This window comes from Simochromis diagramma, unplaced genomic scaffold (genome assembly GCF_900408965.1).
Source record: "Simochromis diagramma unplaced genomic scaffold, fSimDia1.1 OVJJ01000216.1, whole genome shotgun sequence".
NCBI classification, from domain to species: domain Eukaryota; kingdom Metazoa; phylum Chordata; class Actinopteri; order Cichliformes; family Cichlidae; genus Simochromis; species Simochromis diagramma.
In genome coordinates, this window is record NW_024386883.1 from 14,787,228 (window position 1) to 14,814,373 (window position 27,146).

The following is a 27,146-nucleotide window of genomic DNA, read 5'->3' on the forward strand; positions in this document are numbered from 1 at the left end:
TTAGGTGTCGAGTGAAACGGGACAAAAGGGGGTGTTTTACTGTTATTTTCAATGTCAGCATTATTATTGTATGAGAATCATGCAACAAACATCGATGCTCATTTATTGAAGCTTTTGACCTTATACTAACATCTGTGTTCCTGTGATTGTTATAACCTCTGATGAATCTTTTATTTACAGGTGTTAGGATAATGATATAATTTTTCATTGCAGGTGTAACCATGATCATTTTTATACATATTGCAACTTGTTGCTCATTGTGGAGTTGTGCTCAAGTTAATAAGGGTTAAAAGCTACAGTCAGCGCGAATGTCTGACTGATCTATTGAGGGAAAAGGCTTCGAGCATAGAAGGTCGCACGCGCTTACAAAACACTGATATCATGTTATTCTTTGTGATCTTTTCTTCAATTATGTCTTTAAGGTTAGTTTAAATAGCGGCAGTTAATTAAACGACATTTATTAAAATATTAAATACCTGAGTCAGAACATTACACGCAGATCACCTTAAGGGTCTGGGAAACTTTGTAGCTGCCTAACTTTTTTTTTTTTGAATGTTCTAGCTCCATTGATTTGACACATTGGAATGTGTCAAAAAAGGGGGGGAAAGTTGAGCTTTAACATCAAACAAGGATTATTTGAACATTTTATAAACTTCATTTGTGTCTTTAATACCTTAGGTATGGTGAAGCTTAAGCTAATAGCGGTCCGAGAAGACGGACCTTTTAGAGAATCAGTGAAAAAAGCATAAACTATCACTTTCATGTTTAATCATTACTCATTGAAATGAACTGAATAGCGTTTAGAAGATTTGTTAATTTCTTTGTCTTTTGAAAAGAGGGGTTTCAAGAATTTTCAGACACACCTTGCAAAATGTGCTTATAACGAGTTGGCACTTGGTCTTTTGAAGGTCATAAGCTTCGTTTGGCGTGATTGTCCGGACTGATATATTGTAGGTATTGACTTTGAGTGCTGAGGGCTAAACGCAAACACGCTTACACACACATAAGATATGATGAGAATAAGTCCCTGGGACATTCTGAATGTTTAGACCAATTCTGAATCACTAGAAGGTCAGTAGATAACAACATTAGATTATTAGGGGTAGGAAGAGAGGTGTTTTGGTTTTCTGTCTCTTACAGAGAAAGGAACAGACACCAGACGAGGTCACAGAGATGCGAGGATCCTCCGTAGCAGAGACAGACACAGTGACTGCCGAGACATCAACTGGGTCCAAGGGTCATGGCGTTTGGGCTCCAGCTAGTCACCACAAAAGGATGGATCCCATAAACACAGCAATAACCATGAAGGGGTTGGCGGAAATCCGGGAACACCAGACCAACGAAGTTCGAGAGGCTTTTGGGCAAAAAGGGGACACCTTCCTGTTCCTTTTTCTGGAGGATACACAGATCGTTGTTTGAAATCGGGGCAGAATAATCCCCTGATCTGTGCCACGACTGAAGGGTTGTCTAACCCCTAAGGTTGAAGAATGAAGAGCAGAGGATCACCCAACTGGACGACACTGGTAGCTGCAGCAATAAAATAAAGGCTAAAAAGCTGTGGGAGACCTGGGGAGTGTCATCTGTACTCGCGATTGTTGGAATAATAGTTTTTCTTGCATCTGAACTGCGCAAACATAGAGGTCATCCCACATATGGTTCGCCCCTCAGGGGGACACAGGACCTCAGGAGTGAGAAGAGATGAACCCGGCCACACTGAATTGAAGGGTGTTGGTGAGGTCATTATTCTAATGACCTCATCAGGGGGAATTGTTAGATTCTAATATTATTTTATGCCATGTTATACCCCGAATTAAAGATTGTGAATTATTATGTAGTTTTAGTTTGCATTATTCTCCTGAATTAGAAGAAGTTGATAACTATTACATTAGTTAAACTGATTTGCATTACATTAAATTGCTGACTTGTTGTGAATGAATGATATTGTTTTATGATGCATTATACTGCTGAGTTATAAGAAATACTGTTCGCAGAAGGTTATTGTCTAATTTGTCCGAGTAGAAGAGAACAGAGTGTGCCAAGGTCGTAGCTCAGGCGCTGTGTGAGAGAAAGCATGTGAATGTTTAGGCTTTGTATGATAAGGTGGAGGCACCAGAGGCTATAAAAGTTTGAGCAATGCTCCACCATTTTGAGATTTTGAGGCTGTCTGCATACAGTGTCCATCTCCCACGCGTGTGTTCATTAAAATCATCGTTTGACTCAACCCGGCCGGACCAGTGTTGTTATTGTGGTGTTTCTCTTGTTTCCATCCCCAATTTTGGACTCGTAACAACAGTTTATTTTACAACACCACGAAACAAACGATAGCGTAAAATGAAACGATAGATGTTTTTATATCGTCATCCGATATATATCGTTATATCGAGCAGCCCTAAGTCCAGAGGTAACAATGAGCCATCGCCCAAAACAGGAATGATTTCACACAACGGTGGGGAACTCCAGGCCTCCTCCTAGATCTCAGCCTGGGTCAACACACCTGAATCAAATGATGAGTTCATTCCCAGGCCTCTGGAGAACGTCATGTTGAGGTCATTTAGCCATTTAAATCAGCTGTGTTGGATCAAGGACACCGGCCCTCGATGCCTGGAATTCGTCACCACTGATTTTACGGGTCGAGGCCACTGACATTTATTTTTTTGACTAGTTCAACATTTGGCTCAGATCAGTATGACTAACAGGAGACATCTGGACCCAAGATAGCACATCAATACATGCTGTTGCCAGAAGGTTTGCTGTTCCCAGCACCATCTGAAGAGAGTGAGAGGAGAAATGACCTCCACCAGAATGTTCCTGACCAAACAATCAGAAACACACCTGCGGGTGGCTGGAGGGTATACCTGGATTTTTCTGATGAGGATAAGACATATTTGAGCCTCAGTGGTTTGGAGAAAATCCAAAATAACTTTTTAAAACTAATTCCAGATGTATGCTGTACCGTGACACGACACTCATGGTTAGAGCCTGGTCAGTTCTCAGTGTAATAGTTTTACTACATTTGCCTTCACTGGACAGTGAAGTCAGGGTTGGTGGGAGCGAGTCCGAGTTAAAGCGGCTCACATTCTGTATATTAATACTTGATTTTGTTTTTGCAAGATGTTCTGATGAAATGTGAAATTTCAATATTAATAGTGAAGAAAACAGTCCAAAAAAGCCCCAAACCATCTTGTAAGACATTTGTTTTATTAACCGTGTCATCTAAAAACGATGGCGCACACATACGATTAAAAACCTCGGCTGCGGTTCCCGTCAGAGCCGAACTCATGACTTGGTTAGCTCCATGAGTCCATGCAGGATGCTCTTCTGTCCATAGCGTACTTGCAGCGCCTTCCACTGCCTGCAGCTCAGTCCCGCGAGTGCCGCCTTATCCTCCATTAACGCCCGGTCGACATCCATGACTTTTTCCTCGTCCTCTCCGTCTCCGTAGGACCTCAATGTCAGATGGGCCGCCTCATAAATCAGCCGTTTCCATGAAGCCTTTAACTCGGAAAGACCCTCGTTGGAAAGCGCCAGGGATATCTTCTCATCATCCTCGTCGTCTTCTTCCCATCCTTCGTTGTCTTTAAACTCTGAAAGCTCTTCCTTTGACATGCACAGCACCTGAAAACAAAGTCAATCAGCAAACCCTCGTATCTCAAACAGGGCGCTGCTTCAAGTGTTTGTCCCGACTGTTGTCATAAGTAAAAACAGACGATAACTAGCGCTGTTTTTACGTGCTCCCTCACCTTGAGCGCCGTATGGAGCTCTGTGTCTGTAAGGCAGCCTTGTTTACCAAAGACGAAGGCTGCTTCCTCTTCCGTCATCTGACACAACACCCCCCACTGCTCCTCAACCAGCTGCCGGTCCAGATCCGACTGAGCACCTGGGAGGGAAAATGAGGGATGTCGTTCACACCGTCACGTCACAACGCTTTGAAACAAATGCGGCTGTTATCGTTCACCTCGTGCGGCAGCTTCGTAGAGTTTAGCGACGGGGATGTCGGCAGTGTCGTTGCTGTTGCTGGAACACGGCTCGGTGAAGCCGTACATGTGAAGCAGCTGCCAGTTGGCCATCTGCCCGTACGTGTTAAACACCTCCTGGCCTTTATGAATAGGGCGCACGCAGACCATCTTCAAGCTATCCTGAAAAAATGTTGCGCAAATTCATTGTTCAAAACTAAAATGTGGAAACACAGCGACTCTATTCTACGCTTTCCTGATGAGTTCATGACCACAATCCCTCGTTTCAAGCTAATTTTATACATCATGGCCATATTACTGTCCAAGCATACACAGACAGGTGCTGTACGAGTGTTTCGCCACCTCTTGCTTGTCTTGGACATCAAAAACTAATGGGGGGCATCACGCTGGCTTCTCCCATCTTTTATCTACAGTATATGATTTTCAAAGGTGCAAAGCTGCCACAACAGATGTGTCTCCTCACTTGTGTGAACTCCAGATTAGCATTGTGATTGGACACATGGTTAAGCATGTCAGCCATGGGAACCATCATTGGTGGGTTGGGAGGCTTCTCCTCCTCCTCATCCTCATCGTCATCCTCCTCATCTTGTGGCTCTTGGAAACTGCAGACGAATGGAGAGACGGGATGGGAAAGAAGAAACAAACACACATACTCGTGCACTGCTGTAACTGTCTTATGTATTTATGCATGCTAACCTGTAGGCCATGACAAAGGCCACAAGCTGTGTGTACAAGTCCAGTGTGTGTGTGCCGGGGTTCCAGAGGTCAGGATGTCTGGTCATGAATGGCAGGACCACATCTGTGTACTCCCGCTGGATGTTAGCCAGGTCCCTGTCCACTGCCTCCGGCACACCTGTTCCCTTCAAGAGGCTGCCTCGCTCCTCTTTAGACCTGAAAGGATGGACAGCTCAAATGTTTTCCTCCTCTTTCCCATAAGAGAGGAAATAAAATATTAATTTAACACTATTTCATGTAGTATAATTTAGAAAGACTAAACAAAGATACAGTCACTTTCTTTCAATAATTACCTACAGGGTAATTATTGAAATAAGATCAGGCCAATTAAACAAAGGCAAATTAGCGGCTCAAAAATTGGCACATGCAGTTAGGAAGGACAGACATTTGGACCTGGTGTGTGTGGCTCAGAGAAAATCTTTAGCAAAAAAGAAATTACATGGACATTGCTCTGTGTGCTCACTGCTGAGAAGAGACGTTTTAATTACACCGATCTCTGTGCAGAAATGTGACTAAGCTCAGTTTCAACAAAATATTAGAAGAACAGAAAGGAAAGGGATTCTGCTCTTTCATTAAGTGAGCTATTTAAACAGGTTTGGAAACAAATAACCCAAACTCCAGCGAGCACGCCGATGTACGCGCCATCGTACCAGGGACGTAACACCACACCTCTGGATAGGATGGGAGCCGAAGCGTGTTCCTCACCAGAACATGGGATGATCCAGTGTTTTGAAGTCTGTCCACAAAGAGAGGTAGGCTTTCCAGTGGGACTGTGAGGATGTGTATTCATACAGCAGAGCCAGCAGCAGGGGAACCCAACCCGACGAGCTCTGCAGAGTTGACTGCTCTGTGAAGGAAAAGGGAGAAAGTTACAAACTGAGGGATGCAGGCAGGCAGCATCTTTGCAGCGTTGCACGTCACCTTTTTCCAGCAAGGTAGAAACTTTGGTTGTTCCCTGATGGAGGAGAGCTGATCTGGGGATGGTGAACAAAACCTCCCCGTCCTCTATGTCATCCTTGGCCAGCATCCCGTACTCGGCCACGGTCCCCTCTTTACTCACGCACACCTACAGGTACAAACGTCAGTCCTAAACCAGGTCTTAGTGCTGACTAAGAAGCTGTAAATGCAGTCGCACGACGCCGTAACAAACCTTACTGCTGAGCTCCAGGCCGACTCCGTCACACCACTGTAAAAAGCTCTGCAGAGGGCTCAGCTCTGAGCCATCCTCCACCTGTCAGCGCAGAAACATCAGCAATACGAACAGGCACGTGTTATCTAATGCTATCGTGCACGTGGTTTCACGCGCTTCTAAAACGAAGCCACGTGATTACAGTTAGAAGAAGGTAACTGTGTTCCTTGCATCAATGCTAAGTGATAAAGTGAGCTGATGGCGGCACGTTTTAAGTAGCAGATCACAGAAATCACGATCGACTGCGTAAACCCAGCGTGTGCACCACAGCATGTTACACGTACACAGAAACACGCGGCGTCGTGTTTGCTGCTTAAAAACAAACCGGATCAAACTGTTACCTTGGCTCGTTTCGCTCTTGCTGCCATCCCGCAGAAGTACACTCGAAGCTAACTCGAGCATGCGCACTGTGAAACATGTGCAGGTTAAGTTTGGCCCACGCGGTGACTCGTAGAAAGCGGATAGGCTGGCTGTGTCCCAATTCAGGGTCTGCACGCTTGAAGTACGCGCACTACGCGTACTACGTACGGTGCGTACTATAAGTACGAGAAGTGCGGAAGTGAGAGGCTTGTGAAATGGGACGGTCTAGCCTTCGTCGCGCTGTTCAGGTTGCCTAGCAACCATGATACTAACCGCGAGAAATACAGCTTTGTTTGACATATATGAAGGAGAAAAAAATGTTTTGTTGGACATTCATTTTTGCCATGACATCACTGTGATTAGTTGAGTATCTGAGGCTGAGACCACAGGACTGTAAATATGATTGTTGGGCTTCATTTCTGTGCTGAACAGTCATTTAAGATTAGCTAGTAAATAACAATTAGCTAATGTTGTTCATGAGACTAAAGTCATCTCACTGTGGCAATGTAAATATAATATGGCCAATATTATAGTATTGTCAGGATTATTATGAGATATATCTCTATCCATCTATCTATAGATAGATAGATTTAAATATGCTTTAAGTTAACGCTGAAAGTACAAACGTCACTAATGTCACACAACTTTGCCGACATGTGGCCAAAAGCAATGTTTTAATGTTCTTTGTTATTAAACATTCGCACATAAATAAGTGACGTCATATTCAGTACTTACTTTTGACAGCTCACTCTTCGGCTGCTCCCTTCTGCCGTGTTTTGCAGCAAAATTATCCACATCCACCACCGCGCTAGGAATTGTGGGATATATGGGACCACAAAGCGTGCACCGGACCACGCTTGATATTTGGGGAAATCGATGGCGCATTTGGAGTACACTTCGAATTTGGACAGCCGTCGTCGCGTGCGGTGACGTAATCACACTTAAAATGCGTACTTCAAACGTGCAGACCCTGAATTTGGACACAGCCTTAAAGTAAGCAGCCTTAACAGTCCTCAAGGGCCGCGTACTCAAAGACCGCTAAGACCGGAAGTGCGAGGCTTGTGAAATTGGACGGTCTAGCCTCCGTCGCGCTGCCCAGGTTGCCTAGCAACCATGATACTAACAGCTGGAAACGTGTCATACAGCTGTGTTTGACAGAGATGAAGGAGAAAATCTTTTGTTCATGTGTTTGTTTGTTTCTACATGAGCTTTGATCATGCTCTGTAAGATGAAGCTCAGCTATTGAACGGCGTATATTTTAAAGTAAAGGCTTTAAAACCAAGTTAGTACAAACGTCACTAATGTCACTTAACTTTGCCGACATGTGGCCAACAGGAATGTTTTAATGTTCTTCGTTATTAAACATTTGCACATAAATAAGTGACATAATATTCAGTACTTTTTTTTTTTTAAATATTAAACTTTATTAAGAAACAGTATACAGAACATGTATACAATCAGAACAAAATTTATTCAGTACTTACTTAAAGTTTACTCTTCGGGCGCCCCTCATCCGCCGTTTTTTTTTTCGGCAAAATTATCCACACCCAACGCCGCGCTATGCATTCTGGGATATGTTGGGCCACGAAGTCTACACCGCCACGTCCTTAAAATTCAGGGAAATGAAGGACGCATTTCAGGGCCGCATTTCAAGCAGCCTTCGAATTGGGACAGCCTTCGTCGCTACAACGTAATCGGCCTTAAAATGCGGCCGTTAAGGCTGCAGACCCTGAATTGGGATACAGCCCCTGTGCACGACAAAATGCTAACTTCCTGTTTTAAGAACGGCTGTAGGGTTGTACATTTCCGGTGTTCCAGACGCTCTTGGATTAACTGGATTTGGTCGAACAGGTGTGCGGCAGACTTGCATTTCAGGAGCTGCTACCGACAAACCAGCAAAAAAAAACCGCCAAATGTGTCATCTGTGACACTTGTGAGGTTATCTCAAACACACTCCGTCAGTCTCGATGCTGTTGAACAACAAAATGTTTAAAAATGTCGCGAGTTTACCTGGTGATTGTCTCATGCGCGACGCGATGGCGAAAACAGCAAACAATTAACACCACGCCGATGTTGTTCACGGGACAGAAAGAGTAAACGAGTCGTTCCCTCGCACGTTTCATTTCGCCGATTTCAGCGTTTTTGCTTCACAACTACAGCGAGCAGTTTACTTTGTGCACTAACATGGACTCGAGTCAACCAGCGCCACCTCTGGCCAAGTGCCACAGCCTACAGCCAGATCAACCTGTGACACACATCTGCAGCACGTTTGAATTCGTTTCACGCACAACACATTTGTACCTTTCAATCGTGTCTGTTTGTTCGTCATGCAAGTAAACCTTTGAAATGAATGAAATGATATCATGTGTCTATTTTTGGCCCACATTTGTAAAAAATTCCAAATTATATACACAAAGTCATAGGAATCACCACCCCTGTTCATTATGATTTTAATATTTTTGCCCATAAGAAAAACGTCTTGAACAAATATGACACATCAATATTTCATTAGTGTTGTCACATCACATCCTGTAAGCGTAGTCTGCCTGTGTCTTTTCTCTGCAAACGAACATTTTAGAGGTGGTAGTTCTATACAGTCTGTATAAGTGTGGTTAATCCAAAAAACATTTGTAAGGAGATGGCAGTTACAGTGAATTTACAGCAGTCACACAGTGATTAGTAATAAACAGTCTCCAAAACTTGCATATGATCTTCAATTTGGAACCCATCTACTGACTATCACATAGCATAGTTGATCTGGCTGTAGTCTGGGAACACTCACCACCAATGTTCCCTCTAAGCTGCGCACTGCTGGCACGGTCTCTGCGCACAGAAAATCTGCGTTGCCCACAAAAAAAATCTAACCTGAATTGAAATTAAAATTAATACTGATGATTGTTTTGCAGTGTTAGTCAGTGACTGGCTGCTCCCGTATGAGATCAGAACGATGCCACCTTATCCCATAGTCCAACCAATAATGCGATTCACATTCGTATATACGCAGCTAATCAACGTGGTTGACAGGCTATGACAGCGTCCTTATGTGCCGACACCGGTGTTTTAGCAAAGCGGCTGATGTGGAGTGAAGCCACGTTAATGACAGCGTGTACAACCATTGGAGATGTGAGCAGGACAGACGGAACAACTGACGGGAAAAGTGTGGACTTTATACCAGTTTTTAAACTGTGTTGATCGGCCACGTAAAACCAGAGTTATGATAAAAATATCTGCAATGTTTGTTTCTTCCTGAATACTGTTGTTGTTTATATTTACTGCGGGAAGAAACGGTAAAAACGGCGTTTTATAAGAAAAAAGGCTTCAAAGCCTGTGAACAAAGACAAACTCCACCCCCTCTCCCTTTCCTATTCGTCCAAAAAAGTACCATGTCGACCAATCAAATGGCAACGTGGCATCTAGTTGTTAAGAGACGGGGGGAAGTTTTAGGAGTGGAGTGGCACAAATAATTTGTGTGGCATCAAATTTGATGCAGAACAGCTGATTGTTCTGTAAATAGTTTGAAATGCTTATTTAAAAGACAGAGAGTTACAGACTCTCTCCCAGACCACAGACTCAGAATACAAGTCAGAGCTTTATAAAAAAAAAAAAAGTAAGTTGTGTTTTCGAAATTGGAGTTCAAGTTATTTTTACTTCCAATAGTGTTAACATACTACACAGGCCAATGGCTAGATTTTTTTTTTTAATTTTCATTGTAAGTGGGATAAAGGAGCTTGCAAAGAAAAGCGTCTGGACTTCTTTAAGTTGCTTGAAGACGTTTCACCTCTCATCCGAGAAGCTTCTTCAGTTCTAAGGTCAAATGGTGGGGAGTCCCAGATTTAAACCTAGTGGGAGTTTCCCCCCACAGAGGGACAAAAGGACCCCCTGATGATCCTCTAATCGCCTGAGCCAAAGTGTGAAACTGGGTGTGGGTCCCAATCAGCCAGAGTTTCGGGTGAGCTCATTGTGAAACCTGGCCCCACCTTATCATGTGATTTCCTGAGGTCAGATGGTCCAGGATGTGAGTGGGCGTTAAGGCGTCTGGGGAGGGATCTCAGAACTGGATTATAGATGGCAGAGAGTTAGTGGTGCCATCTATAATCAAGGTTCAAGGTTCTTTATTATTTGTCACATGCATAGTTTTACAAGTATAACACACAGTGAAATGTAGCCTGACACGCTCCTCGACATGTGCAAAAATTGGGGGGGGGGGGTGTAGAGGAAGAACATTATATATATATATATATTAGGGGTGCAACGATATTCGTATCGATATTGAACCGTTCGATACAGTGCTTTCGGTTCGGTACGCATATGTATCGAACAATACAACATTTGTAATTTATTTTATCAACTTTCCTTCTGACGATGCTGTCTGTGTTGAGCGCTCAGTGAATCTGTGTTCGACTACTCCGCCTAGGCTGCACTGTCGAGCGCAGATCCACTGAGCGCTCAACACAGACAGCATAGTCAGAAGGAAGAGCGCAGGGCAAGCTAGCGAGACAGAAGTTAAGCTCTACTTGCAACATTCAGATCTGGCGTTTGGAATTATTTTGGTTTTCATGTGACGTATGACCCTGAAGGTAAGCGAGTCATGGACTAAAGTAAAACAGTATGTTGGATGTGCCATGCAATGCTCAATTACATTGGTGTGAACTAGTGTGTTAGCGCAGTTAGCTCGTTAACGTGTTGGCCGTCTAGCCCTATGCACGGAGCGATCGGCGGTAGCTCGTTAACGGAGATTTGCCGTGTTGTGGCGTTAAGGTCATTTCAACGAGATTAACCTGAAAGCACTAGTGGGAACACAACGAATATGACTGCACATTTACGCCGACATCATCCTAGTGCAAAGACAAGTGGAAGCAGACAAAAAAAAGCAAGCATGCTACTAACTTTAGCCGAGTCATTTAGACAGCTGTTAGCACATGATTCTCCTTATGCTGCTGAGAATATAGCCCAGAAGAAGCGTATAGTATAGCTTTTATTTTGGAAAGAGCCATTTCTCTGTAATAAACTCTTTTCCAAAGATGAGTGATTCCTCAATCAGATACAGGGCTTGCAATATCGCTAGCCCGACGTCCTGGGGCTAGCGATTTTTTCAGTCGGGCTACCAAAATCTATCTCTTCCCTGCCCGTCGGGCTATTGTAGGAAGGAAAAATATATGTCAATGCTTTTGCATTCTTTCAGAAATGTAGCTGGGGTAATTATATCATTGGCATCGGTGAGCCACTGTCAATATGTGACATATTGAAATCGCGTTTGAATTTGCACTTGTTTTTTTGCTTTCACTTTGCAATCGTGCGAACTGTGTATAGAGAGCGACAGCACTGATCTGTGAGTGATGATAATTTGTGCACCAATTCCTCTGACATTGTCTTATTAATCGTTAGCTTACTATGCAAACATGACAAGTGAAATCTCCCGCAGCAAGCTTAAACATGTGAGAGGTTGATCGCGCAGAGAATCGCTGAGCTTATGTGAGTGAGCGTGTAAAAGCATTTCAGTTCTGCTGAGCCAAATAAGACAGGTCAGGGTGAAGAAGTGACAGCCAAAGAAAAGCTTACCACAAAACGGAGAAGTTATGACAAATCAGACTATAAGGCAAAAAGAAAGTGCAGCTTTATGGTTTCATGGACAAAAGAATTTCTGTGGCTGCAATATGACGAGCTATATAACCAGGGCTGCACATAAGTGGTCCGCAGGTGCGCATTCGCTGTCAAAATAAAAAACACGCACAAGGGTTAGGGTTAAATTTAAAAACTGTACTTTTGAGTTAAAATATATATTTATAATTTTAATAAATGACAAATTAAAAATGCATGAACATTTTTTTGTATCGAAAAAATGTCGAACCGTGACACCAAAGTATCGAACCGAACCGAACCGTGAATTTTGTGTATCGTTGCACCCCTAATATATATATATATATATACACACACATATATAGTATATACACTGGGTGAATGTGCAGTAGTAGCAGCAAGCAGGTGAATTCTGTACATTAATAAGAATAGACATCTGACTATTTTACAGGATAGACAATATAAACATATTTAAAATTAAAGGAATTGAAATGTACATTGTTCCTTGGTTTAGTGTCTGGAAGAGTCCTGTCTCAGTCAATTATAGATGATGTGAGAGGGCGGGTGTGTGTGTTTAGGGCACGGATGGCTTGGGGATAGAAGCTCCTCTTGAGTCTCTCTGTCCTTGCCCGGAAGATGCGGAACCTTCTACCAGTTCACACCCAGTTTCTTCAAGTAACTTAAAGAAGTCCAGACGCTTTTCTTTGCAAGCTTCTTTGACTACGATGACCTGGATGACTGAGAACCTTCACAGAGATAAAGCAGTTAATTAAAAGTAGTCTAACATAAATGTAAATGCTGTAATTTGATTATTTTAATAAACATGTAACTTGGATGGATTAGATGCCGGTGTGACCACAGTGCACACGTCTGCTGTTGCTCACAGTGGTCCAAGGGACGCTCAGGGAGTTTGTGTGTTCGCTCAGACACGTGAAAAATTAGAGGGAACATTGAGTGTGACTCTGAAGTGCTGCACTGTATGTTTGTAAGTTTTCTCCCCAACAACCACAACAATGTTGACGAAACATTTTGCACCATCAGAGGCTCCTGCGGTAGCACCCAAAAGGCAGAGGAAGATTAACCATCGTACAAAAAGTTGGACTTCTTGACATGCTAAAGGAAGGTAGAAGTAACTGTGTTTTTTTGGGTTTTTTTGCCATACCGCGCACCGGATTACAAGGTGCATTAAGCTTAAATTAAACAATTAAGCTTAAAGTTAAATTCATTAGTTCTAAAATCTGTCATTACGGAACTATGAGAGTTTAAACAAGAGAGAAACGTGTGAAACTGTTCATGCCTGTCTGAGAAAAGTGTATAAAGTGTGTAGTGACGGGTTTTACAGCCTTAAAACATCTAAAATAATTGTAAAAAATAAAGCTGGTTATTTTTAGAACATAACACCCGCGATAAACGAGGGAACTCTATCTCCAAAAGTTAATTCTGTTCATCTGGACGTTTTCAGTGGGAGAAACGTTTCGTCATCATCAGGTGACGTCTTCAGTCTCAGCTGACTGCAGGTTCCAATCTTATAAACAGGACATTTGCATAATGACTGAAACCAGCCCACTGAAGGGACAATTATGCAAATTGTCATGACCATTGATCAACAACCACTGACCAAAACCCACTGACCAATAACCATGAGTCCCATTCACAGAGAGCTGGTGAATGGCTGCAATCACAGCATTGTAAGATGGTGACAGATGTACCCTTAGGCCCCTCCTCGATTCAGAGGCGGTCTTTCCATTTTCACTTAAATGGCCTCCTTGACTCCGCCCTCAAACCAGCGTTCCTCCCTGTACAGGATGTCACATCCTCATCATTGAAAGAGTGTCCACTGGCCTGTAGGTGTGAATAGACTGCAGGTAGCTCTTCTGTGTTGTACCATCCTCTTAGCCAGAGGTTGTTTGGTTTCCCCGATGTATAAATCCTGCCAATCCTCCTGCACTTACCAGCGTACACTATGTTACTCTGTTTGTGTCGGGGACCCGATCCTTGGGGTGGACCAGTTTGTGGCGCAGCGTGTTTTGGGGTTTAAAAGCCACAGAAACCTGATGTTTAGAAAAAATGTCTCAGCTGCTCCGATACTCCTGACACGTACGGGATCACTACAGGTTTTCGCTTGGGCAGCGGTTGTTCTTCTCTCCTGGATCAGCTGGAGATTTCTTTAGGAGCCTTCCCAGCTTTGTGGGGATAACCACATTTACTCAGGGCCTTCCTGATGTTCTTCTGCCTCCCTGGCTGCTGTGTCAGTGGGGATGGTGTTCGCTCTGTGTTGTAGCGTCCTGATGACGCCCAGTTTGAGCTCCAGTGGATGATGAGAGTCAAACCTTAAATACTGATCCGTATGTGTAGGTTTACGGTACACGTCAGCTTTTAGATGTCCCCCATTACTGATGGAAATCTGACAGTCTAAGAAGGCTAACCTGCCACTTTTCATATCCTCCCTGGTGAATTTGATGAGTTAATGAGATCTGTGAAATGTGGAACGTCCTGAGATTTGATTTTCATCGAGGTGTCATCCACATATCTGAAGCAATGACTTGGTCGTGTTCCAGGGTAGGTACTCATGGCCATTGATCAGTGGTCTTTGATCAGTGGGTTTTGGGCGTGGTTGTTGATCAATGGTCATGAGAATTTGCATAATTAAGATTAAGGAACTGACCTCCCAGCCCATTGTTCCTTCAGTGGGCTGGTTTCAGTCATTATGCAAATGTCCTGTTTATAAGATTGAAACCTGCAGTCAGCTGAGACTGAAGACGTCACTTGGATGAGTGACGAAACGTTTCTCCCACAAAACGCTACGTCCAGATGAACAGAATCAACCTTTGGAGATTTACTTACCTGGATGACTGAGCATGCATCAAGACGAGGAAACTCTATATACAAATGCTGAGAAATTTCAACCCTTTCTCTCTTTTGCTCTGAGGTGCGAGGGAAAAATATCGATAAGTCGATGAACATCATCTACAGACATATTCGGTAAATGCCCAAGACATCTTGAGAAATGTAAATCGCCGCTTGATTCGTCCATTTGGTTGACCTTTTTTTTTGGGAAAACCCGACCGTAAACAAGACGCGAATATCACACTGGAAACGAAGCCCTACAGGAGTTTCCCCACCGGAAGTAGCATATGCTAAGGTGCACATAGTGTATACAGTGGGAAATCCGCTCAGTGACTTATTGAATCGTGCTTTATGTAGGTCTCCAATGTCTTAAGAAATTAAAAAACAATAAGGCAAAACTTTACAAAGAATTAAAAGTTAACTAACACCAGTTATTAAGTGTAATAACTGCAAAACTGAAGCTCAGTGACTTCGGTATTAGGCTAATAGCATGCTTTTACTGCATTGCCGCTGTGTTTGGGACGATTTTAATACTGGAAAATGAAAGTGAATGGTTTCCATATGTTCTTTCATGGTGGATCAAAATCTGATGGAACTTTTGTGCATTCATATTTCTGTTGGTTTTTTTCTCCAACACCACTGAAATGTCGCTCCAAATCATGACAGGATGGTTGTTGACCATGAATGCTGACCCCTTAATGCTTTTGAATACTTCCATTTTCAGATTATTTCATGTGTACATAGAAAATCTTTACCAGCAGAAGATTCTGTTGGAATAGATTCTCATGTCACAGCACCATAAAGGTTTCATTTTGCTTGTTGGACTAGGGCAGCAATTCTCAAAGTGTGTGGCATGCCCCACTGGTGGGGCGCAAATTACCGGAAAAGTCATGTGGAACAAATCTTTGTTTCCTAAAAAGCCGAGAACATGACATCACCTCTTCACTCTTCTCTCTCTCTCACACACAAACCTTCATACAACATGTGACTTTTTGCACTAGATCTAAAGTATTTTATGCCATGTTATACCCCGAATTAAAGATTGTGAATTATTATGTAGTTTTAGTTTGCATATTCCTGAATTAGAAGAAGTTGATAACTATTACATAGTTAAACTGATTTGCATTACATTAAATTGCTGACTTGTTGTGAATGATGATATTGTTTTATGATGCATTATACTGCTGAGTTATAAGAAATACTGTTCGCAGAAGGTTATTGTCTAATTTGTCGCGAGTAGAAGAGAACAGAGTGTGCCAAGGTCGTAGCTCAGGCGCGTGTGTGAGAGAAAGCATGTGAATGTTTAGGCTTTGTATGATAAGGTGGAGGCACAGAGGCTATAAAAGTTTGAGCAATGCTCCACCATTTGAGATTTGAGGCTGTCTGCATACAGTGTCCATCTCCCACGCGTGTGTTCATAAAATCATGTTGGACTCAACCCGGCGGACCAGTGTTTTTATGTGGGGTTTCTCTGTTTCCATCCCCAATTGGAACTCGACAACAGTTTATTGTACAACACCACGAAACAAACGATAGCCGTAAAATGAAACGATAGATGTTTTTTATATCGTAACATCCGATATAATCGTTATATCGAGCAGCCCAAGTCCAGAGGTAACAATGGAGCCATCGCCCAAAACAGGATGATTTCACACAACGGGGGGGAACTCCAGGCCTCCCTCCTAGATCTCAGCCTGGGTCAACCACCTGAATCAAATGATGAGTTTATTCCCAGGCCTCTGGAGAAACGTCATGTGTGAGGTCATGTTAGCCGTTTAAATCAGCTGTGTTGGATCAAGGACACCAGCCCTCGAGGCCTGGAATTCGTCACCACTGATTTTACGGGTCGAGGCCACTGACATTGATTTTTTGACTAGTTCAACATTTGGCTCAGATCAGTAGGATTAACAGAGACACTGGACCAAGAATAGCACCAAAACATGCTGTTGCCAGAAGGTTTGTGTTCCCAGGCACCATCTGAAGAGAGTGAGAGGAGAAATGACCTCACCAGAATGTCTTGACCAAACAATCAGAAACACACACCTGGGGTGGCTGGAGGGTATAACCTGGATTTTTCTGATGAGGGATAAGACAATTTGAGCTCAGTGGTTGGGAGAAAATCCAAAATAACTTTTTAAAACTAATTCCAGATGTATGCTACCGTGACACGACACTCATGGTTAGAGCCTGGTCAGTTCTCAGTGTAATAGTTTACCTACATTGCATCACCTGGACAGTGAAGTCAGGGTTGGTGGGAGCGAGTCGAGAGTTAAAGCGGCCTCACATTCTGTATATTAATACTTGATTGTGTTTTTTTGGCAAGATGTTTCGATGAAATGTGAAATCAATATTAATAGTGAAGAAAACAGTCCAAAAAAGCCCCAAACCATCTGTAAGACATTTGTTTTAATTACCGTGTCATCTAAAAACGATGGCGCACAATACAGATTAAAAACCTCGGCTGCGGTTCCCGTCAGAGCGAACTCATGACTTGGTTAGCTCCATGAGTCCATGGCAGGAGCTCTTCTGTCCATAGCGTACTTGCAGCGCCTTCCACTGCTGCAGCTCAGTCCCGGCGAGTGCCGCCTTATCCTCCATTAACGCCCGTCGACATCCATGACTTTTTGCCTCGTCCTCTCCGTCTCCGTAGGACCTCAATGTTCAGATGGGCCGCCTCATAAATCAGCCGTTTCCATGAAGCCTTTAACCGGAAAGACCCCCGTTGGAAAGCGCCAGGGAGATCTTCTCATCATCCTCGTCGTCTTCTCCCATCCTCGTTGTCTTTAAACTCTGAAAGCCTTCCTTTGACATGCACAGCACCTGAAAACAAAGTCAATCAGCAAACCCTCGTATCTCAAACAGGGCGCTGCCTTCAAGTGTTTGTCCCGATGTTGTCATAAGTAAAAACAGACGATAACTAGCGCGTGTTTTTACGTGCTCCCTCACCTTGAGCGCCGTATGGAGCTCTGTGTCGGTAAGGCAGCCTTGTTTACCAAAGACGAAGGCTGCTTCCTCTTCCCGTCATCTGACACAACACCCCCCACTGCTCCTCAAACAGCTGCCGGCCAGATCCACTGAGCACCTGGAGGGAAAATGAGGGATGTCGTTCACAACGCGTCACGCACAAACTTTGAAACAAATGCGGCTGTTATCGTTCACACTCGTGCGGCAGCTTCGTAGAGTTTAGCGACAGGGGATGTCGGCAGTGTCGTTGCTGTTGCTGGACACGGCTCGGTGAAGCCGTACATGTGAAGCAGCTGCCAGTTGGCCATGGCCCGTACGTGTTAACACCTCCTGGCCTTTATGAATAGGGCGCACAGCAGACCATCTTCAAGCTACCTGAAAAAATGTTGCGCAAATTCATTGTTCAAAACTAAAATGTGGAAACACAGCGACCTATTCTACGCTTTCCTGATGAGTTCATGACCACAATCCCTCGTTTCAAGCTAATTTATACAATCATGGCCATTACTGCCAAGCATACACAGACAGGGCTGTACAGTGTTTCGCCACCTTTGCTTGTTCTTGGACATCAAAAACTAATGGGGGGCATCACGCTGGCTTCTCCCACTTTTATCTACAGTATATGATTTTCAAAGGTGCAAAGCTGCCACAACAGATGTGTCTCCTCACTTGTGGAACTCCAGATTAGCATTGTGATTGGGACACATGGTTAGCATGTCAGCCAGTGGGAACCATCATTGGTGGGTTGGGAGGCTTCTCCTCCTCCTCATCCTCATCGTCATCCTCCTCATCTTGTGGCTCTTGGAAACTGGCAGAAGATGGAGAGACGGGATGGGAAGAAGAAACAAACACACATACTCGTGCACTGCTGTAACTGTCTTATGTATTTATGCATGCAACCTGTAGGCCATGACAAAGGCCACAAGCTGGTGTACAAGTCCAGTGTGTGTGTGCCGGGTTCCAGAGGTCAGGATGTCGGTCATGAATGGCCAGGACACATCTGTGTACTCCCGCTGGATGTTAGCCAGGTCCCTGTCCACTGCCTCCGGCACACCTGTTCCCTTCAAGAGGCTGCCTCGCTCCTCTTTAGACCTGGAAAGGAGGACAGCTCAAATGTTTTCCCCTCCTTCCAATAAGAGAGGAAATAAAATATTAATTAACACATCATGTAGTATAATTAGAAAGACTAAACAAAGATACAGTCACTTCTTCTTCAATAATTACCTACAGGGTAATTATTGAAATAAGATCAGGCCAATTAAACAAAGGCAAATTAGCGGCTCAAAAATTGGCACATGGAGTTAGGAAGGACAGACATTTGGACCTGGTGTGTGTGGCTCAGAGAAAATCTTTACACAAAAGAAATTACATGGACATTGCCTGTGTGCTCACTGCGGAGAAGAGGTTTAATTACAACACCGATCTCTCGTGCAGAAATGTGACTAAGCTCAGTTTCAACAAATATTAGAAGAACAGAAAGGAAAGGGATCTGCTCTTTCATTAGTGAGCATTAAACAGTTTTGGAAACAATAACCCAAACTCCAGCGAGCACGCCGATGTACGCGCCATCGTACCAGGGACGTAACACACAACCTCTGGATAGGATGGGAGGCCGAAGCGTGTTCACCAGAACATGGGATGATCAAGTGTTTTGAAGTCTGTCCACAAAGAGAGGAGGCTTTCCAGTGGGACTGTGAGGGATGTGTATTCATACAGCAGAGCCAGCGCAGGGGAACCCAACCCGACGAGCTCTGCAGAGTTGACTGCTCTGTGAAGGAAAAGGGAAAAGTTACAAACTGAGGGATGCAGGCAGCAGCATCTTTGCAGCGTTGCACGTACCTTTTTCCAGCAAGGTAGAAACTTGGTTTTTCCCTGATGGAGGAGAGCTGATCTGGGGATGGTGAACAACCCTCCCCGTCCTCATGTCATCCTTGGCCAGCAATCCCGTACTCGGCCACGGTCCCCCTTTTACCACGCACACCTACAGGTACAAACGTCAGTCCTAAACCAGGTCTTAGTGCTGACAAGAAGCGGTAAATGCAGTCGCACGACGCGTAACAAACCTTACTGCTGAGCTCCAGGCCGACCCGTCACACCAGTAAAAGCTCTGCAGAGGGCTCAGCTCTGAGCCATCCTCCACCTGTCAGGCAGAAACATCAGCAAACGAACAGGCACGTGTTATCTAATGCTATCGTGCACGTGGTTTCACGCGCTCTAAAACGAAGCCACGTGATACAGTTAGAAGAAGGTAACTGTGCCTTGCATCAATGCTAAGTGATAAAGTGAGCTGATGGCGGCACGTTTTAAGTAGGCAGATCACAGAAATCACGATCGACTGCGTAAACCCAGCGTGTGCACCACAGCATGTTACACGTACACAGAAACCGCGGCGTCGTGTTTGCTGCTTAAAAACAAACCGGATCAAACTGTTACCTTGGCTCGTTTCGCTCTTGCTGCCATCCCGCAGAAGTACACTCGAAGCTAACTCGAGCATGCGCACTGTGAAACATGTGCAGGTTAAGTTTGGCCCACGCGGTGACTCGTAGAAAGCGGATAGGCGGCTGTGTCCCAATTAGGGTCTGCACGCTTGAAGTACGCGCACTACGCGTACTACGTACGGTTGCGTACTATAAGTACGAGAAGTGCGGAAGTGAGAGCTTGTGAAATGGGACGGTCCAGCCTTCGTCGCGCTGTGTCAGGTTGCCTAGCAACCATGATACAACGCGAGAATACAGCTTGTTTGACATATATGAAGGAGAAAAAAATGTTTTGTTGGACATTCTTTGCCATGACATCACTGTGATTAGTGAGTATCTGAGGCGTGAGACCACAGGACTGTAAATATGATGTTGGGCTTCATCTGTGCTGAACAGTCATTTAAGATAGCTAGTAAATAACAATTAGCTAATGTTGTTCATGAGACAAAGTCATCTCACTGTGGCAATGTAAATATATATGGCCATATTATAGTATTGTCAGGATTATATGAGATATATCTCTATCCATCTACTATAGATAGATAGATTTAAATATGCTTTAAGTTAACGCTGAAAGTACAAACGTCACTAATGTCACACAACTTTGCCGACATGTGGCCAAAAGCAATGTTTATGTTCTTTGTTAAACATTGCACATAAATAAGTGACGTCATTTCAGTACTTACTTTTGACAGCTCACTCTTCGGCTGCTCCCTTCTGCCGTGTTTTGGCAGCAAAATTATCCACATCCACCACCGGCTAGGAATGTGTGGTATATTGGGACACACAAAGGTGCACCGGACCACGCTTGAATTTGGGGAAATCGATGGCGCATTTGGAGTACACTTCGAATTTGGACAGCCGTCGTCGCGTGCGGTGACGTAATCACACTTAAAATGCGTACTCAAACGTGCAGACCCTGAATTTGGACACAGCCTTAAAGTAAGCACCTTAACAGTCCTCAAGGGCCGCGTACTCAAAGACCGCTAAGACGGAAGTGCGAGGCTGTGAAATTGGACGGTCTAGCCTCCGTCGCGCTGCCCAGGTTGCCTAGCAACCGAATACTAACAGCTGGAAACGTGTCATACAGCTGTGTTTGACAGAGATGAAAGAGAAAATCTTTTGTTCATTGTGTTTGTTTGTTTCTACATGAGCTTTGATCATGCTCTGTAAGATGAAGCTCAGCTATTGACGGCGTATATTTTAAAGTAAAGGCTTAAAACCAAGTTAGTACAAACGTCACTAATGTCACTTAACTTGCCGACATGTGGCCAACAGGAATGTTTTAATGTTCTTCGTTATTAAACATTGCACATAAATAAGTGACATAATATTAAGTACTTTTTTTTTTTTTAAATATTAAACTTTATTAAGAAACAGTATACAGAACATGTATACAATCAGAAAAAAATTTATCAGTACTTACTTAAGTTTACTCTTCGGCGGCCCCTCATCCGCCGTTTTTTTTTCGGCAAAATTACCACACCCAACGCCGGCTATGCATTCTGGGATATGTGGGCCACGAAGTCTACAACCGCCACGTCCTAAAATTCAGGGAAATGAAGGACGCATTTCAGGGCCGCATTTCAAGCAGCCTTTCGAATTGGGACAGCCTTCGTCGCTACAACGTAATCGGCCTTAAAATGCGGCCGTTAAGGCTGCAGACCCTGAATTGGGATACAGCCCCTGTGACGCACAAAATGCTAACTTCCTGTTTTAAGAACGGCGGTAGGGTTGTACATCCGGTGTCCAGACGCTCTTGGATTAACTGGATTTGGTCGAACAGGTTGTGCGGGCAGACTTGCATTTCAGGAGCTGCACCAGACAACCAGCAAAAAAAAACCGCCAAATGTGTCATCTGTGACCAGTGTGAGGTTATCTCAAACACACTCCGTCAGTCTCGATGCTGTGTGAACAACAAAATGTTTAAAAATTTCGCGAGTTTACCTGGTGATTGTCTCATGCGCGACGCGATGGCGAAAACAGCAAACAATTAACACCACGCCGATGTTGTTTCACGGGACAGAAAGAGTAAACGAGTCGTTCCCCTCGCACGTTTCATTTCGCCGATTTCAGCGTTTTTGCTTCACAACACAGCGAGCAGTTTACTTTGTGCACTAACATGGACTCGAGTCAACAGCGCCACCTCTGGCCAAGTGCCACAGCCTACAGCCAGATCAACCTGTGACACACATCTGCAGCACGTTTGAATTCGTTTCACCGCAAAACACTTTGTACCTTTCAATCGTGTCTGTTTGTTCGTCATGCAAGTAAACCTTTGAAATGAATGAAAGATATATGTGTCTATTTTTGGCCCACATTTGTAAAAAATTCCAAATATATACACAAAGTCATAGGAATCACCACCCTGTTCATGATTTTAATATTTTTGCCCATAAGAAAAACGTCTTGAACAAATATGACACATCATATTTCATTAGTGTTGTCACATCACATCCTGTAAGCGTAGTCGGCCTGTTGTCTTTCTCTGCAAACGAACATTTTAGAGGTGGTAGTTCTATCAGTCTGTATAAGTTGGTTAATCCAAAAAACATTTGTAAGGAGATGGCAGTTACAGTGAATTACAGCGAGTCACACAGTGATAGTAATAAACAGTCTCCAAAACTTGCATATATCTTCAATTTGGAACCCATCACTGACTACACATAGCATAGTTGATCTGGCTGTAGTCTGGGAACATCACCACCAATGTTCCCTCTAAGCTGCGCACTGCTGGCACGGCTCTGCGCACAGAAAATCTGCGTTGCCCACAAAAAAATCTACCTGAATTGAAATTAAAATTAATACTGATGATTGTTTTGCAGTGTTAGTCAGTGACTGGCTGCTCCCGTATGAGATCAGAACGATGCCACCTTATCCCATAGTCCAACCAATAAGAGCGATCACATTCGTATATACGCAGCTAACAACGTGTGACAGGCATGACAGCGTCCTATGTGCCGACACCGGTGTTAGCAAAGCGGCTGATGTGGAGTGAAGCCACGTTAATGACAGCGTGTACAACCATTGAGATGTGAGCAGGACAGACGGAACAACTGACGGGAAAAGTGTGGACTTTATACCAGTTTTTAAAACTGTGTTGATCGCCACGTAAAACCAGAGTTATGATAAAAATACTGCCAATGTTTGTTTCTTCCTGAAACTGTGTTGTTTATATTACTGCGGGAAGAAACGGTAAAAACGGCGTTTTATAAGAAAAAAGGCTTCAAAGCCTGTGAACAAAGACAAACTCCACCCCCTCTCTCCTTTCCTATTCGTCCAAAAAAGTACCATGTCGACCAATCAAATGGCAACGTGGCATCTAGTTGTTAAGAGACGGGGGGAAGTTTTAGGAGTGGAGTGCACAAATAATTTGTGTGGGCATCAAATTTGATGCAGAACAGTGATTGTTCTGTAAATAGTTGAAATGCTATTTAAAAGACAGAGAGTTACAGACTCTCTCCCAGACCACAGACTCAGAATACAAGTCAGAGCTTTATAAAAAAAAAAAAAGTAAGTTGTGTTTTCGAAATTGGAGTTCAAGTTATTTTACTTCCAATAGTGTTAACATACTACACAGGCCAATGGCTAGATTTTTTTTTTTAATTTTCATTGTAAGTGGGAAAAGGAGCTTGCAAAAGAAAGCGTCTGGACTTCTTTAAGTTGCTTGAAGACGTTCACCTCTCACCGAGAAGCTTCTTCAGTTCTAAGGTCAAATGGTGGGGAGTCCCAATTAAACCTATGGGAGTTTCCCCCCACAGAGGGACAAAAGGACCCCCTGAGGATCCTAATCGCCTGAGCCAAAGTGTGAAACTGGGTGTGGGTCCCCAATCAGCCAGAGTTTCGGGTGAGCTCATTGTGAAACCTGGCCCCACCTTATCATGTGATTTCCTGAGGTCAGATGGTCCAGGATGTGAGTGGGCGTTAAGGCGTCTGGGAGGGATCTCAGAACTGGATTATAGATGGCAGAGAGTTAGTGGTGCCATCTATAATCAAGGTTCAAGGTTCTTTATTTGTCACATGCATAGTTTTACAAGTATACACAACAGTGAAATGTAGCCTGACACGCTCCTCGACATGTGCAAAAATTGGGGGGGGGGGGTGTAGGAGGAGGAACATTATAATATATATAAATAGGGGTGCAACGATATTCGTATCGATATTGACCGTTCGATACAGTGCTTTCGGTTCGGTACGCATATGTATCGAACAATACAACATTTGTAATTTATTTATCAACTCCTCTGACGATGCTGTCTGTGTTGAGCGCTCAGTGAATCTGTGTTGCACTACTCCGCCTAGGCTGCACTGTCGAGCGCAGATCCACTGAGCGCTCAACACAGACAGCAAGTCAGAAGGAAGAGCGCAGGGCAAGCTAGCGAGACGAAGTTAAGCTCTACTTGCAACATTCAGATCTGGCGTTTGGAATTATTTTGGTTTTCATGTGACGTATGACCCTGAAGGTAAGCGAGTCATGGACTAAAGTAAAACAGTAGTTGGATGTGCCATGCAATGCTCAATTACTTGGTGTGAACTAGTGTGTTAGCGCCAGTTAGCTCGTTAACGTTGTGGCCGTCTAGCCCTATGCACGGAGCGATCGGGGTAGCTCGTTAACGGAGATTTGCCGTGTTGTGGCGTTAAGGTCATTCAACGAGATTAACCTGAAAGCACTAGTGGGAACACAACGAATATGACTGCACATTTACGCCGACATCATCCAGTGCAAAGACAAGTGGAAGCAGACAAAAAAAAGCAAGCATGCTACTAACTTTAGCCGAGTCATTAGACAGCTGTTGAGCACATGATTCTCCTATGCTGCGAGAATATAGCCCAGAAGAAGCGTATAGTATAGCTTTATTGGAAAGAGCCATTCTCTCTGTAATAACTTCTTTCCAAAGAGGATGATTCCTCAATCAGATACAGGGCTTGCAATACGCTAGCCCGACGTCCGGGGCGCGATTTTGGGGCTACCAAAACTATCTTTCCCTCTTCCCCTGCCCGTCGGGCTATTGTAGGAAGGAAAAATAATGTCAATGCTTGCATTCTCAGAAAGTAGCTGGGTAATTATATCAGTGCATCGGTGAGCCACTGTCAATATGTGACAATTGAAATCGCGTTTGAATTTGCATTGTTTTTTTGCTTTCACTTTGCAATCGTGCGAACTGTGTATAGAGAGCAGACGCACTGATCTGTGAGTGATGATAATTTGTGCACCCAATTCCTCTGACATTGTCTTATTAACGTAGCTTACTATGCAAACATGACAAGTGAAATCTCCCGCAGCAAGCTTAAACATGTGAGAGGTTGATCGCGCAGAGAATCGCTGAGCTTATGTGAGTGAGCGTGTAAAAGCATTTCAGTTCTGCTGAGCCAAATAAGACAGGTCAGGGTGAAGAAGTGACAGCCAAAGAAAAGCTACCACAAAACGGAGAAGTTATGACAAATCAGACTATAAGGCAAAAAGAAAGTGCAGCTTTATGGTTTCATGGACAAAAGAATTTCTGTGGCTGCAATATGACGAGCTATAAACAGGGCTGCACATAAGTGGTCCGCAGGTGCGCATTCGCTGTCAAAATAAAAAACACGCACAAGGGTTAGGGTTAAATTTAAAAACTGTACTTTTGAGTTAAAATATATATTTATAATTTTAATAAATGACAAATTAAAAATGCATGAACATTTTTTTGTATCGAAAAAATGTCGAACCGTGACACAAAAGTATCGAACCGAACCGAACGTGAATTTTGTGTATCGTTGCACCCTAATATATATATAATATATACCACACATATATAGTATATACACTGGGTGAATGTGCAGTAGTGCAGCAAGCAGGTGAATCTGTACATTAATAAGAAGAGACATCTGACTATTTACAGGATAGACAATATAAACATATTTAAAATAAAGGAATTGAAATGTAAATTGTTCTTGGTTTAGTGTCTGGAAGAGTCGGTCTCAGTAAATATAGATGATGTGAGAGGGCGGGTGTGTGGTTTAGGGCACGGATGGCTTGGGGATAGAAGCTCCTCTTGAGTCTCTCTGTCCTTGCCCGGAAGATGCGGAACCTTCTACCAGTTCACACCCAGTTTCTTCAAGTAACTTAAAGAAGTCCAGACGCTTTTCTTTGCAAGCTTCTTTGACACGATGACCTGGATGACTGAGAACCTTCACAGAGATAAAGCAGTTAATTAAAAGTAGTCTAACATAAATGTAAATGCGAATTTGATTATTTAATAAACATGTAATTGGATGGATTAGATGCCGGTGTGACCACAGTGCACACGTGCTGTTCTCACAGTGGTCCAAGGGCGCTCAGGGAGTTTGTGTGTTCGCTCAGACACGTGAAAAATTAGAGGAACATTGAGTGTGACTCGAAGTGCTGCACTGTATGTTGAAGTTTTCTTCTCCAACAACCACAACAATGTTGACGAAACATTTTGCACCATCAGAGGCTCCTGCGGTAGCACCCAAAAGGCAGAGGAAGATTAACCATTACAAAAAGTTGGACTTCTTGACATGCTAAAGGAAGGTAGAAGTAACTGTGTTTTTTTGGGTTTTTTTGCCATACCGCGCACCGGATTACAAGGTGCATTAAGCTTAAATAAACAATTAAGCTTAAAGTTAAATTCATTAGTTCTAAAATCTGTCATTACGGAACATGAGAGTTTAAACAAGAGAGAAACGTGTGAAACTGTCATGCCTGTCGGAGAAAAGTGTATAAAGTGTGTAGTGACGGGTTTTACAGGCCTTATTTCAGAAAAATAAAAACTAGACTAAACTAGCAAAGAATTGGTAAAAACTAATTACAACTGGAAAAAAATTGAAAATCTGGAGTCGAAACTAAATAAAAAAATAAAACCTAATGGAAATGGCGAAAAAGTTTAAAACCCGGGTGCAGAGATTGGCAAATCTGACCAGGAAACGTTATAAAATGGATTGTCAGGATAGTCAGCGTTAAAGCCACTTTTGACAGTCCATACTAGGATGGCATTGGACATCTTCGGGTGGGAGAGGGTTGGT

General features: G+C 43.5%; 1 protein-coding gene and 1 pseudogene across 2 annotated transcripts; both read right to left on the bottom strand.

Moving 5' to 3' along the window:
• Positions 1-3,175: 3,175 nt before the first annotated feature.
• Positions 3,176-7,761, bottom strand: LOC120733914 (N-lysine methyltransferase setd6-like). Of its 2 annotated transcripts, none has more exons than XM_040032434.1 (9): positions 7,743-7,761; positions 5,860-5,940; positions 5,631-5,775; positions 5,415-5,556; positions 4,671-4,865; positions 4,438-4,576; positions 3,956-4,136; positions 3,741-3,877; positions 3,176-3,615 (listed from the first exon to the last, which is right to left on the bottom strand). In XM_040032434.1, the coding sequence occupies exons 3-9, from the start codon at positions 5,734-5,736 to the stop codon at positions 3,277-3,279; spliced, it is 1,239 nt and encodes a 412-aa protein (XP_039888368.1). In that variant the 5' UTR covers positions 5,737-5,775; positions 5,860-5,940; positions 7,743-7,761; the 3' UTR covers positions 3,176-3,276. The 2 variants fall into 2 exon arrangements, with proteins under 2 accessions (XP_039888368.1, XP_039888367.1); XM_040032433.1 differs by lacking the exon at positions 7,743-7,761 and adding an exon at positions 6,240-6,376.
• Positions 7,762-18,311: 10,550 nt separating this feature from the next.
• LOC120734100 lies at positions 18,312-19,610 on the bottom strand (annotated as a pseudogene).
• Positions 19,611-27,146: the final 7,536 nt, after the last annotated feature.

Coding starts and splice junctions, on each gene's coding strand:
- LOC120733914 (XM_040032433.1), bottom strand. CDS start 6,266: ATGGCAGCAAGAGCGAAACGAGCCAAG. Junction 5,941..6,239: donor CAAGAGCGAAACGAGCCAAG/GTAACAGTTTGA, acceptor CTGCGCTGACAG/GTGGAGGATGGCTCAGAGCT. Junction 5,776..5,859: donor GCCTGGAGCTCAGCAGTAAG/GTTTGTTACGGC, acceptor TTGTACCTGTAG/GTGTGCGTGAGTAAAGAGGG.